Source organism: Anas platyrhynchos, chromosome 2 (assembly GCF_047663525.1).
Source record: "Anas platyrhynchos isolate ZD024472 breed Pekin duck chromosome 2, IASCAAS_PekinDuck_T2T, whole genome shotgun sequence".
NCBI classification, from domain to species: Eukaryota; Metazoa; Chordata; class Aves; order Anseriformes; family Anatidae; genus Anas; species Anas platyrhynchos.
The window spans coordinates 4,139,575-4,153,529 of record NC_092588.1 but is presented as its reverse complement, the minus strand read 5'-3'; the positions used below and the strand labels follow the sequence as shown (position 1 = coordinate 4,153,529).

Genomic DNA, 13,955 nt, shown 5'->3' with positions numbered 1-13,955 from the left:
TTCTCCATAAATTAGCAAAAAAACAAAACAGGCATTTCAAAAGCTGTGCTGGGAACTCTCTCAAGGATCTATTAATCTGATAAACTTATCTTTATTTTCCAGCTGTCTATACAGTTGACAAGAACCCGCCCCCCCAAATCCCTAAGATTTAATCATTTGAAATCAGCGCATTAAAACTGAGTAAATGGAGAGAGACAAGGTAGCAGCATTTATCTTAAGCATTATTTAGCTGTAGGATTTATATGTTTATTCTTATTTATAGATGCACATTGGCAAGACTGTTTGCTAAATAAAACCATGGATGCATTTTTCTTTTAATGTATATTATTGTCCTCAACAGGGTTTTGGATTATTCAAATAAAAAAAAATCATCCCAAGAAGGCAATATCAAGAGGTAATTAAAATTTTATAAATAATTTTAATCTAAAGATCACCAGAAATCGGTTACAATGTGGCCTACTCAGTTTGTCTTCCAACTATTTTGTAGCAAAGCATCTGATGATGTTTTATTCAGCTATATTGGCCAGATATCTATGAACTACAAAGAGTTTCAAAACTGATGTAGATATTCTACCAGAAACATGCTGAATAATAAATGGAATTATCGGCTTACCTGATTTCAAGGCAACCAAGTTTCAAAGCAATTTCCTGGTCCACTTGATCTGCTATTTCTAACATATAGTCATTTTTCACCTACAGCAAAAGAAGCAGGTACGTATCACAGACAAATCAGTTCAGTGCTGATACAGATGAAAATGCTGCCCAAACATCTTTGGGATAAACCTATCTTGGGTTTAACTTTTTGGAGTCTTTACTTACAGTGCACAGAAAGAAGCCGTATTTATATTATCCGCAAATGAGCTGCATTTTTGTAAGAAACTTATTTCAACTGCAATGAACTTGGTAAAAAAAAAAAAATAATCTACATCAATATTTCTTATGCTTTATTAATTTAAATGAAAATCTTCAAAGTAGCTGAGCACACGGTCACCCCTGATTTTGAGATACATCAATGTGTGCTCTACTCTTGAACCATTTTGGTCTACAGTTTTTAATTTTCTAGGTGCACAAGACATCTAAATATCCACGTATTGCTGTGAAAATAAAAATAGTTGTAAGTAAAAATAGTGGCATGTGAAAATTATATTCCGTATTGACTTGAAATAATGACTGAAATAGCAACAAGAAGAAACAAGTATAAGTAGATGGGTGCCATCTACAGTAGGAAAGCAAACAGGCCAGGAGAGTGCTCCAACAGAGAAACCAAATGCTATGTTTGGCCATCGTCTTGGCTCCTGAAGCGGATGGTTGGGCCAAACCAGTGCATTTGGAACACTGGGGGCACACAGTGTCCCCAAGTGAGCTGTGGACAGTTGAGAAGAGGAATAAATTGCCATGCACAACTGCTGCGCCGTGGAGCATGCCAAGTGCTCAACAGGATGGGCTATGGTGGGTCAAAGCCTCACCGCGCGTCCTGGACCTGTTTCATTTACCAACATCAGCCTAGGTAGCAAGAGCACTTTTGGGGTAGTACTTTCACAACACTGCGATAAGTCATTTGTACAGTTATTAATAAAAAGGACAGGGAGAGGGAACAGAACTAGTGCTGAAGAACTTAACTCTTCAAACCCCATCTTGCACACAACAGACACTTTTTCACCAGTAAAAATTTTACAGAAGCATAACTTCTTTTTTTTCATAGCTCATATTGTGCTCTATCTCATGAGATCATAAACCTGCTGTTGTGATCCTAAAGCCTCTTGTTCCAGAAAGTCCTGAATTACCATAAATATCAACATGACAACTGCAAATCAAAGAGGACATTACGCACTGTGAGAAAAACACACTTCAAGCAATGTTTTTTAAGTGATTCCAAGTTGTAAGAAAAACTATTTCAAACTGCTACCACTACGAAATTCATAGATTATAAGATAAGGAAATCCAGCAGCAGATGCAACAGCTGGAGGTCATCTCAAGGCAACATCTGCCCAGTAAAATATTACCATGCAGCAGCCCCCCCACCAGTGTAACAGCTGGATCCAGCCCGAGACTAAAGTGCAACAAATGCAGGAGATCTTCCTAGATATAAAGTGCAAGAACATTTTTAATTTGTTGCTGAAAGATGGTAAAAAAGGAATATGATAACTACATTCTTGCTCTTACCCAGTTTATTACTAAAGCTGTAACATTAGGAAAAAGCTTCTTGCGTTGGGACTCAATACATTGACCAAACAGTGAGTTTTTAATCGTTCTTAATTCAATTCTAACATATTAGAGTTGACAATTAGAAAGAAGTTAAAGACTTAACTAAGTGTCCTTCAGCATTATGTAGTTTGCAAAGCATATACACACATGGAAATACAATCGGTGTTTTGTGCTCCCATGGTAGTAATACACAAGATACGCAGAATTAATGACTACTTCTTTCTTCATAAAGTTTACAGGAAAACAAAACAAAACCCTCTTGTATTTGATTCCTGTTTGAGTTTTGCTGGTAACATTTACCAAGATTTATCTGATTAGAGGTTAAAAACCCCAGCACCCAAAAACCACAGGCTGCGTATATCTGATAAGTACAATGGCTGAAAGTGATGCAAACTTGGGGGGGAGAGAAGCCTCTTCCAGGAAGTCGAGATGTTTTGATTCTGTATTTTCATTCAAAGGCATGAAGGTTTCCGTGCAAAGAATTAGCCAAGTAAACAGACATTGCTCAAATGAAATGAAATATCTAATTTGCAAAGTCATATACAAAAAAAAAAATATATCAATTAGAAGGAACGGTCAGTTATATGACCACAGATACCATCTACAACATGTGTCATATCGCCATCTACTTATTAATATTTATAGACTGGATATATTCAATTCATTTCAAAGACACTGCAGATACTTTCTGCATGGGAAATTTAGAATTTTAGCCTGGCTCCATCCTCTTTACACCCTCACTTCAGGTATTTATAGAAGCCTGAAGTCCTGGAAGGGACCTCCAAAGATCATCAGGTCCAACCTTCCATGGGAGAAGGGAGCCTGGATGAGATTGTACTCACTGTAAAAAGAAATATTTCTTATATATGCTGGTTAAGATCCCCCTGAGCCTTCTCTTCTCTAGGCTGAGCAGTCCCAGCTCTCAGCCTCTCCTCACAGGAGAGATGCTCCGGTCCCTTCATCATCCTCATGGCCCTTTGCTGGACTCTCTCCGTCAGCTCCAGGCTTCTCAAAGTTATTAGAAAGCCTTTCCAAGCTCTCCAAGCTCTTTCCAAATACCTGTCCAAGGTATTTGGAAATCAAGAAATTTGGGCACTTCTCACCAGCCTGTACTGCTCAGCATCACGAAGTGCCAAAGCAGGAAGAAGTATGTAAATGACAAAAAAAAGAAAAAAGAAAAAAAAAAAGGTTTTGAGCAGTACTTCTCTTGGCTAGTATCTATGTTCACTCGTCATTCTACTGCAGAATTGCACCTGTGTGCGATGGTATAATATTCCTCCATGGGAAAATCTTCTGTTTCCAAGGTTTTGTTCAACTTTAAACCAGAAGTACCATCTAGACAGTGGCACAATCTAAGTATTTAAACAGAAAATTAAATCAGAACTTCTGTTCATCAGTAGGGCTATGAATCCAGTCCCGCACTAAAGCTGTCAGTCCCAAGCTCAAAGCATTTAAATAGAGAATATAATTTTCAGACTCCTGTGTTACTACCATAACCAGCCTCTGCAGTACTACAGATGGCAAACAGCAGGCTGGTACTCCCAGTCTGCAGGTCTGCATGGGGATATAAGAAAAATAAGAGACAAACTGAAGAGGTGAACTCTAAGTAAGTTCACTTCCTATATGGATGCCTGTATTCCAGAAATGAATCAAGTTAAGAAGAGCTATAACCAACTTACTTCTCATTTATATCATCCATAACGAGGTTTAATGAACTTTAATGGCACTTTAAATACAACCTTTCATTTCAGTCTCCCACCTTTTCTAAGCATTCGCCTTTATGGATAGTCCAAATTACTTCCCTGAAGACGCTACCATACCTGTTCACAAAATCCCTCACCTAGCCTGCCTTATGTCCACCCAGATCAACCATTCATCATCTAACTCACTCACCTTTAATTATTTTGTTAAAATACACATCCATTTTTGAACCATTTCAACAATTTTGCATCACCAGCAGATTTCATGGTGCTGTTACCTACCCCTTCCTCAAGGCCTTCGCACCACAAAGGGCCTGCCTGTGGCAAAGCATTTTCTCAACACTGACATACCAAATTTCCCCTTGCAGATACGATGCTAAGTTGAGGCTACTAGAATATATGATGATCAAATTTTTATTCGTTTATCTTCACAGCTCATTGCCTGGCGGATCCCAGTACTGAACTAATTCATTTGTTAAACTAAACAGCTCAAGAACATCTTCAGTTTCATACAAACAAATTTAAAACTGCTGCTAGCCTCAAGTAACTCGTAGTCCATAAATAAATATGCAACATTAACCAAACACTTAACGTTTGGGTTTTCTTTCCCCTTGCCCTCTGGCTTGGGAGCTTTCACAAATTCCAGTCATGTTTTCCCTGCCTGACTCTGCAACTACAAGCACCAGAACTCCACAAAAATAATTTAAAAGCCCTCCTGATCTCGACAATTTGGCAGGAAAAATAAGCATTGTGAAAATCCTCAGCTTATTTGCAAGACAAAAGTGAGGCATTTTCACCGTATTCTAATAGGCAGGCAGATATTTGCCTACTTGACTGCATAATTTCGTTAGTGTGACAAGCAGAAAAAAAGGAGGTTTTCTGTTTTGCACATCCCAGTCTGGAAGAGAAGGACAAACATGGATATTTCACAGAGGTGGAGTAAATCAAGAATATTCCCATATCCTCACATTTCAGCTCAAAAGAGACTCTTGCCTGCAGGTTTTCTGTACTTTTTTTTTTTTTTCTGAAGTTCTTTGGTGATGTGGAGTTTCAAGTCCGTCAAAGCCACCCCAGTATTCAACTGGAAGAGTCGAATAAAAATGCCTTTATCTGCATACAAATGGACATGGAAACACAGGAAAAAAACATCACTCCAATTTTCACAAGTGACCAATGTCAGCATTCACAAAATCAGCTATGACATCCTCTTACAGAAATGAAGAGCTGCACTTGATTATCATAAAGCGCTGCATATTCGTCTGTTTATTTTTATTTTTAAGCTTTGGCAAGTGTACAAAGTCCTACAAACTTCAGAAAGCCTACAGCCATAATCTTGCGGTCTAATTCGATCGAACAACATTGTATTAGAGATAGCAAATGTAATAAATTGATAGGAGGAATTAAATTCCTGCTTTTTTCAGAAACCTGTCTGCACACATTCTTCTTTAAATTTCAGTAAGGAAAAAAAAAAAAAAAAAAGTAGATTTGATTTCTGCTCCCAGAATATTAATGAAAACTTCTCTTATCGCCTTTTCTTGCCTATTCTCTTCGAGATCCATGGATGAACTGAAGCTCACGCACAGACTGGAGACGAACCTTGCAAGAGTTTCAGCATGTTTTGCATAACATCAAGGAAAGAGCCGAGCAAATATTAAATAGAAGAGACAAAAGAGAGAATTCAATGGCAATTAAGTGTGCTGCCACAAAGCAATCGAATAGTTTTCCTCCAAGTCTTTTGTGTTTGCTCAGTTATGACTTTTATTATTGTTGTTAATAAAGTTAAATGAGATGAGTGGTTTTGTGTTGTTTTTTGATATTTTTTTTTTTTAAAGAAAAAGGTGTTTATTCTTAAGAGCAGAAAGCCTAAAATATATCTAAAAACCACAAAACATTCAACTCTTGACATATTAGATGAATTCGACTAGTTTTTCCTGGTAATTAGCAAGTCAGAAATACATTAAGAGGAAAGCTAACTCCTGATCTGTGGTCCTTGGAGATATCACAGAATCACAGAGTTGTAGGGGTTGGAAGGGACCTCGAAAAATCATCGGGGCCAACCCCTCTGCCAAAGCAGGTTCCTCAGAGCAGGCTGCCCAGGTAGGCATCCAGACAGGCCTTGAATATCTCCAGAGAAGGAGACTCCACAACCTCCCTGGGCAGCCTGGCCCAGTGCTCTGTCACCCTCACCATGAAGAAGTTCTTTCCCATGTTGGTGTGGAACTGCCTGGGCTCCATTTTGTGGCCACTGCCCCTTGTGCTGTCCCCACAAGCCACTGAAAAGAGGTTGGCCAAATCCCTCTGTCTCCCACAGTTAAGATATTTGTAAACATTGATGAGATCCCCTCTCAGTCTTCTCTTCTCCAGGCTGAACAGGCCCAGGTCTCTCAGCCTTTCCTCACAGGGAAGACGCTCCAGGCCCCGTATCATCTTTGTTGCCCTCAAATATGATACCGTTATATCCAAACTCACGTTCCCCCTCAGCACTGCCCTCCTCCTAGACATGTGCAGACCTCTAGTTATGGCTTGGAAGTTCAGATATATCCTCCTGGAGGAGGGCTGAAGAGTATGTACCAAGATCTCCATACTACTCAAGGATGTGAAGTCTCGCTGCTGTTGCTCTCTTCCCCATTTTAGTGGCTCAACATGTGAACTCTCCAAAAGCTAAACCAGAAAAATGCCTAGTATGCTATTTAATTTACCTAGCTTACATTATTTAATTTACCTAGATTGTAAGAGAACACTAATTTAGATAAATAAGTCTCACAGACCTGATTTTGAAAAACAACAAGACAAACACGAAAAAGCAAAGCAGCAACCCATACCAACTTCTACCAACCCAACGAAGCCTCTGAAGTATTCCTGCTAAGCTGGTATGATGCTTTTACGTTGGTTTATGTTGCCTGTAACACAATTGTGTTTCCACGTACAATTTCCATTCTTGCACACTGTGCTTATCTGACCTTGCAGAGGAAACTGTATTGGAAAAGAAATTTTAAAGGAGGATAAAGAAAAAAAGAATTTCTTGCTGCAAATTGCGGCGTCGACTTTAACCACCTCTTCCTTTGGATTTGTTTGAAAATGTTCCAACAAGTTTATATCAGGTTTATGGGCAAGCAGGTGTACACTTCAGGTGTAAAGGATCACGTAGTATAAAGGAAATTCAGACTACTTCAAACTTCTCCATGAGTACTACAATCTGAGTGTTAACGTTACTGTACCTGTATTTGCCCACTCACAGACTGCTGAGTAAGAATTTAAGCACAACCTATGCTTCATGTTCTTAAGCTCTTGCTCATGACAACTAAAGTCTACTGCAATGAAGGGATGAAATATGAGAAAACCACCGGTGCGAAGCAGAAATGCACTTCTCAGAGGTAGGAAAAAGTCTTTTACAGGCCCTGATAAAATAAAAGGTGGAACAAAACTGAGAACCCACGCAATGTACACTGCCTATCAATAAATATATGGTTAGAAAGGGCAGTAACATTTAAAACAAACAAGAATGTCAAAGTCCAACATAATCCTAAACCACAATATGTTTGACATAGTAATGTCCTGATATTCAGCTAGAATTCCCTTTTAAAATTATTATTACTATTATTATTATTTTTCCTCACCAATATTCACCTTCTGTTCTCAGCAATGTATTTTTATCACCAATACTCTTCATTGGTTGGCCAGAGCACAGTTATCTGTTAGGTTTTTAAGTCTTTTTAACAATAAAAGTTCAAAGATAGTGTGAAATCATAACAAAAGGAGTGAACATTAAACCACAAACTCATAAGCTTTTTCCACGAGCAAGACAGGCACGCAAACAAAAAGCCCAGTTTCTCTGGACCAGTTTCATTTCTGATGTCAGACTTTTAAAATATTTGATCTTTTCCATGAATGGACAAATTACTGGTGGTGTAACTTGTAAACTTCTCAAAATTTACTAGGAAATAATTGGCACTTTGCTAGCTATCTCAATGGCTAGCTATGAATGGTTCCAGCTGGTACAATTAAAAACAAAAATTGGAGACAGGGGAAAGCCCATGTTTGTGAAGACGGAGAAATTAGAGAATAGCCCTGTGCTAGCACACATGATCTAAGAAGAAATCTATCACGGGTCCCGTATTTTATATACCAGCTGCTACTTTCAAAAGCCATCTGCTTCATTTTTCTGCACACGAGTTTTTGATGCAGCTGCAGTATTTCAGAACAACGTTCACTCGGGCTGACAAGCCATCCTGCCAGTGCAGTTCATAAAAACACCATGTGGGATTGAGATTTCTTTATTAAGAACAAGAGTAAAACCACTCTGAACTGAGTACTGAACTCTTTCCAGGAGTTTAGAAATTTAAAAAAAAGAGCCTACTACTTATGTCTTAACAATATACTTTCGGTTTAAATTTGTTTATATCCTAAAAAAACACTATAAAATACAATTATCAAACTTTCTATTGAGTTTTGTTTTCAGGTATTAAAAACTGTGAATATTCCTTACTTACAATGCTATCAAAAGCTGGCTAAAAACGAGCAAATACCAATAATTAGCCTCTGCGCTGGCTCTCCCATCTCATTTAATGTTACCAAGGCATTTCCCACAGGATAATATCCAATTTTTCAGGACAGTTTAAAATTAAGCAATCTATTTCTCCTGCTATACTTTCACTGCGTGTGACCTACTTTTACAACTTAGGTTTTTAATTTTATTTTTATATATGTTTTTTGGGGGTACCAATTGTCTTTTGCACTCCCATTTAGTAGGCAGCACAGGAGTTGTCATTAGAGTAGTTTAACGAAGCGTGGAAGACAAAAATTAAATTACATCACTTTCTCCTTAGGCAATGTGTTCTGTCCACGGATTTTCAGCTGGTGTTTTTATGTTTGTCATTCAGAAATTAGTACCTGTGGTTGGTTAGTGATATCTGTGTTAACAAACACAACTCTCCTCCTTCTCTTCTTCTACTTACAATAATTATTTGTTCTTTTTAACAGCCTAGGTGTGTTCTAGTTCCTGCATTTAAAGGTTTTAAGTTTCTGAAAGGTGTTCAGGTCCAGAATACATCAATGCATCAGTCTGCAAAGCTCATCTTCAGCAGCTAGTTATATGCCCATGACAAAAAGCGAAGCACATACATTTCTTTTCTCTGAAACCTGGCATTAAAAATTAACCAACTTACTCAGTGTTCATATTCAGATCGTGTTTTATTTCCTACTTACTGCAGGTAGCCCACCTAAGTCCACCACAATCCATGTCACCGCTCTTCCTACCAGAAATAATCATCTCAAATATTGTGTGTTTTCGGTTGTAATCTGCTGTGCAACGTAAAATAGACTGCCAAAAAGCTGTAGCACATCCTGGGAGAGATAAAGCATTAGATGAATGTGGAAATGTCCTGCTCTGTAATTGTTTATAATCACAAGACTGCAAAAGGAGATGGCACTGCACTGCAGAGCCAAAATAATCAAACTGAGATACAACTTTGCCTTGAGAGTAAGGCCCCAACCCACATTGCTATAGCTTCAGAAATCTTATGCAAAATTAACCCTCCAAGATTTGTGCCTCATCTGCTTTAAATGAAGTACCATATGCACAAAAACCCAAAGCAGGCTTCTAATGTCATCAGTATTTTAGGAGCCTCCTTAATAATCATAATGGTAGACTTTAAAATGCACACAGGAGGAAAAGGCATATGCGGGAGCTCACTACCCCTATTTACCCATCTGATAATATTAGACTTATTATAGAAACTAAGGCTACATTAGGGAAAATTAAGGCTTCAAACCTTTTCTCGTGGAGCTAAAAGCACAGATTCGGTGTCAGGATAACATTCATTTGCCATCTGCCCTCAGCTGCTCCTCCTCTTCATCTTCCAAGGTCACAGTCTCTACATTATCTAGAGGTGATCTTTGACATCTCTAACTAATTTTGGAAGCTCCTCTGTTAATAATAAGGGCATTAGAGGTAGGGAGAAAAGAGGAAAAAAAAAAAAGCAACTTCTGACGAGGCATTGTTTGGGACAGAATGGCTAAAAATGATCCCTTCTGTCAGAGAGGGCTGATCTCCAGATGTCACCGCAATATCCACTGCTGCTCGGAGATCTTCGATAAAGTAGGACTATACACTTGGGAGCCATAGAGCACTCAACCTACTAAGCACGCCTTGCTAACAGCTCATTTCATAGCCCTCCCCTCCGACACACGACTTTGCTTTTCCAGATCAAACGAGTCCAAGGATCAATGCGATTTACATTTCGGTTGTCTGAGGGATGTTATTTACACCCTAACCCGCTCATCACAATGCCATTTTGTTCAGGACACTGGGAAAGATGCACACACGCACCAATACACGAAAATCCGTGCTATTTTCAAGTTAACAGCCACTCACATACGACCGAAAGCAAGCCCACCACAAGCACTATTTTCTCCACTTCTGTTGACAGGTGGAAGTTTAAAATCAAAGACGTCCTTTTCCTTCAGGCTGCGCTCGACTAGTGAAGAAGGATTTAGGAACACAAGCATGTTTCACATTCCTGGCACACGGCCCTGCTAACAGAAAGCAGACGTTTGACACGGAACATTTGGAAGATGCAGAAGCAGGGATGCACCCGAACAAACAGCAGGACCTGCAAGAACATCGGCGCAGTTACAAGACCGTAAATCAGCCGTTATAGGGAAAAAATGAGTACTTTATGAGGAATTGTGAATTTCAGCAATTTCAAGAAACCGACCCCTGTAAAGGGTACCTCGCTCATAATTACTTTTACAAGCTGTAAAGAGCAGACAGGTGATGTTCACTTAGATTTATCTTTCCACTTTCTAAGCAGCTGCAATTCTTACATTTATTACAGTTCGCCTTAGGGCACAGTTTTGTGTGTCAACCATTAACTCTTCTTGAAGGATTTTATTTTATTTCCAACAGGCTGCTAATATAAGGAACAATGCAAGCTTTTTCCTCGTATGTCCTTGATTCTCTACAACGCTTTTACTATCAAAGTCATTTGCTTTAGGTCTCCCCTATTTTTATTACAGTATAAGAGATGCTGGTATCTAATTAGGTTAAAGAGTCTAATTCCCAGCCTGCACTTTAAATTATATCTCATGCACCAAAGCCTTATAAAACTTTAGTTGTTATTATAGCAATTGTCCCAACTTAAAAATCTCTTTTGTTTCCCCCAAAATGTTGGGGGACAGATTATAAAAATGGCATTTTATTTGCATATATTTCTCTCAAATAAAGAGAGAATTTTAATTTAAGGAAATTTCATTTAAGGAAATGCATTTAAACTGGTAACTTTATCTTCACAAATGCTACAACAGGACCAAAAAATCCCATTGCCTACAAGAAACCATCTCATTTTTCTTTATAATACAGATTTATTTTTTTTTTAAATCAGAAAACTACCAGTGCTTCTTTTCCATTTTTTTTTGAAAGGGATGCCATTTCTTATGAAAACAAACCTGCACTGCAATTGCCAAGTGAAGCAAATTCAGCTCTGTCTTTCCAGAGTATCGTGTAGCTGCCCTAACTTTGAGCTCACCCTCCTTCTGCTTGCAATTCCTCCTCTTATGCATTACATAAACTTTGCCTCATTTTAAAAATCAAACCCAAAACAAGTCCTACGGTCTCCTTTCTCCGATAAATGGACACCTCCAGGGCAGCTCCATGCCATGAACTATAAAAGACAGCATAGACAAAATTTGTACATTTATAAAAATGACTTTTTCCTATTCTTTGGGATCTAAAAGCCCCCAAAAGTTACAAATCTGTTGGAAGCACAGGGACGGCAACAATGGGACAGCTGATGCCCAAGAGCTGGTTACCCCCCACTCTCATCCAGATGCTTTTTCCCTTTTCATCAAGGGATAAACCAGCTCCAATTACTGGGGCCTAACATGTTATTCAAGGATAACCATGGGCAGGCTCTTGTCCCACAATCAAAGGCAGGCGGTTCAAGTAGCTTACGTCTGATTTTAATTATATGAATGTTTTAAAAATCCGTATTCTAGCTTAATGTGAGACACAGCTTTCGGTCCTCGCTCAGCTATTAAGCCTGTACCACCTCCCAGCAGCGTTATCCCTGGACCACAGGGAGAGGAAGACACTTGCAATGATTCCCAACCAACACTTTTTTTTTAAAAAAAGGAAATTGAAATGCTCCAAAAAGAACAAGAAAAGTATGAAGTATAGTTTTCCTGACTCGTTTCAATCCAGTTTTTAATTCTCTTTTCATACATTGTTTCATCTGAAGTCTTCTTTAAAATCGGTATATTAAAAAATCATAAAAAATAGTTGAATTTATCCTTTTGAGATTTACAGTATCAGTTAATAGAAAAAAATACTTAGTGTTAAGAATTCATTTGCAGTAGTTTTCCTCAGCAATCCTGTGTACTTGCTGTTTAAGGAGTTCGGGGTGGGTTTGGACTTGATCTTGTTTTGGATTTGGGTATCCAACACGACAGGACACAACTGAAGACGGGCACATAAAGCCAATACAGCATCTGCAGACTGCGTGGTCAACCCTAAAAATGGCACCTCCTGATTTTTGACAACTTAATCTCTCAGTTCAAACACCACTGGGAGGGATGAAATTTGCCTGATTTGGCTGAAATTGCAAGCAGTTGGGTGCAAGGGAATGACACAGTCAATGCAATATCACCAGCTAAACGTGCTTCTACTTAAGAAAACACCTCTGTAGACCTGTCCTCCACTACCTTTGCTGCCTTTTGAACAGACCAGGAAAAAAAAGTGAAAAAAAACAGAAAATTCAAGCACAAATCTGACCTGAGCATCACTCTTCAGCATCCCCAGACTCAGCCTGAAACCCAGACACCTGGACAAACCACACGCTATCGATGTAAGTCTGACTAACTCTGACATTACAAACAAGTCGCAGCATTTCCTCCCCCCCAAAGTATTGATTTGAATCCTTTGCTGTACAGCTTGCAGAACAGGGGCACTCTTGTGAAAGGTCTCATTAAGAGCCCTGCTTTTATACTCCCAATTAGGACCGATTACGCCCATTGCAGCTGGCAGAGTGACTGCCACTGAGTGCGAACAGCTCCGCTTGCAGGGTCTTGGTTTCAACTCCTGGCAATAAAGAATATGTGATACGAAAAAAGGTCACAGCATCCTCAATGTAGTCAAACACAAGAAACAAAAAAAGATTTCACATATTAAGTACAAGCTGAAAAACTTAAATGCTTGTATCAATTTATACAGGCACGCATCGAATGAATGGGACAAGTCATGCATGTGGGGTGGCAAATGCGTGCAAGTTTGCAGTTCAACAGCCTGGTTTGGTTCAACTATATGAATAAATTGTGTCTGTTGACAGCAATTAAGGTAATATTTTGTCATCTTTACTAATGTTCTGGGCTTTTGTGAAAGATGGGGGATCACTTGAAGACTTGGTCTTGCCCAAACTTTCAGGTTTGCAACGATACCGCTGCTCTGCAATTAAAACTCCAGAAAATAATTGCATGACTTCTAAAATCCATGGACTTTTCATAGGTGACAGAAGCCACCAGCTTTATTTTCCTTCTCTGTGACCTTTATAATTTGATGCTGTACATTTTTAATCAGCCAGACAACATGTGTTTAGATGTTATCAAGCCAGCAACAGGTCCTCAGCCACGTCTTGAAAACAAAGATTTAGTCACGGGCAGCATCTGGTCCTCCAAATCTTTATTTTTTCCTCATTTAAAACACACAAGGTAAGACCTTGTTCAACTTTTATATCCATTTGAATCTTAAAACTACTACTTTGGTTTTTATTTTTTCTTAATTCTCTAACTGGGCCCTACAATCATTACCTTTGATGTAGTAATTTCTGTGCTGAACCCTCCTGATATCCGTGCACGCATATATAATTTAGATGTGCTTTGTTCTTGCCCATACACAACATGCTGTGTCTGATGACACAATGTCTGATTGTGAAGGGTGAGCTGTGGCTAGCAGAAAAGAATACTAAAATGTTGTGGGAATGACAATTAGAGACAAAGTGAAAAATTCCTTCCACGTCCCTCCCTGTTTTAGATCTGTTTTATGCTGCAGCGTTATTG

General features: G+C 38.8%; 1 protein-coding gene across 12 annotated transcripts in view; it reads right to left on the bottom strand.

Annotated features, from left to right (window-relative positions):
- Nucleotides 1-13,955, bottom strand: part of PTK2 (protein tyrosine kinase 2) — a 191,708-nt gene that overhangs the window by 77,558 nt on the left and 100,195 nt on the right. For all 12 annotated transcript variants that reach the window (XM_072034273.1, XM_072034274.1, XM_072034275.1 and 9 more), the window contains one exon: nucleotides 614-693. In XM_072034273.1, the coding sequence (XP_071890374.1) occupies nucleotides 614-693 (80 nt within the window). The remainder of the gene's footprint in view (nucleotides 1-613; nucleotides 694-13,955) is intronic.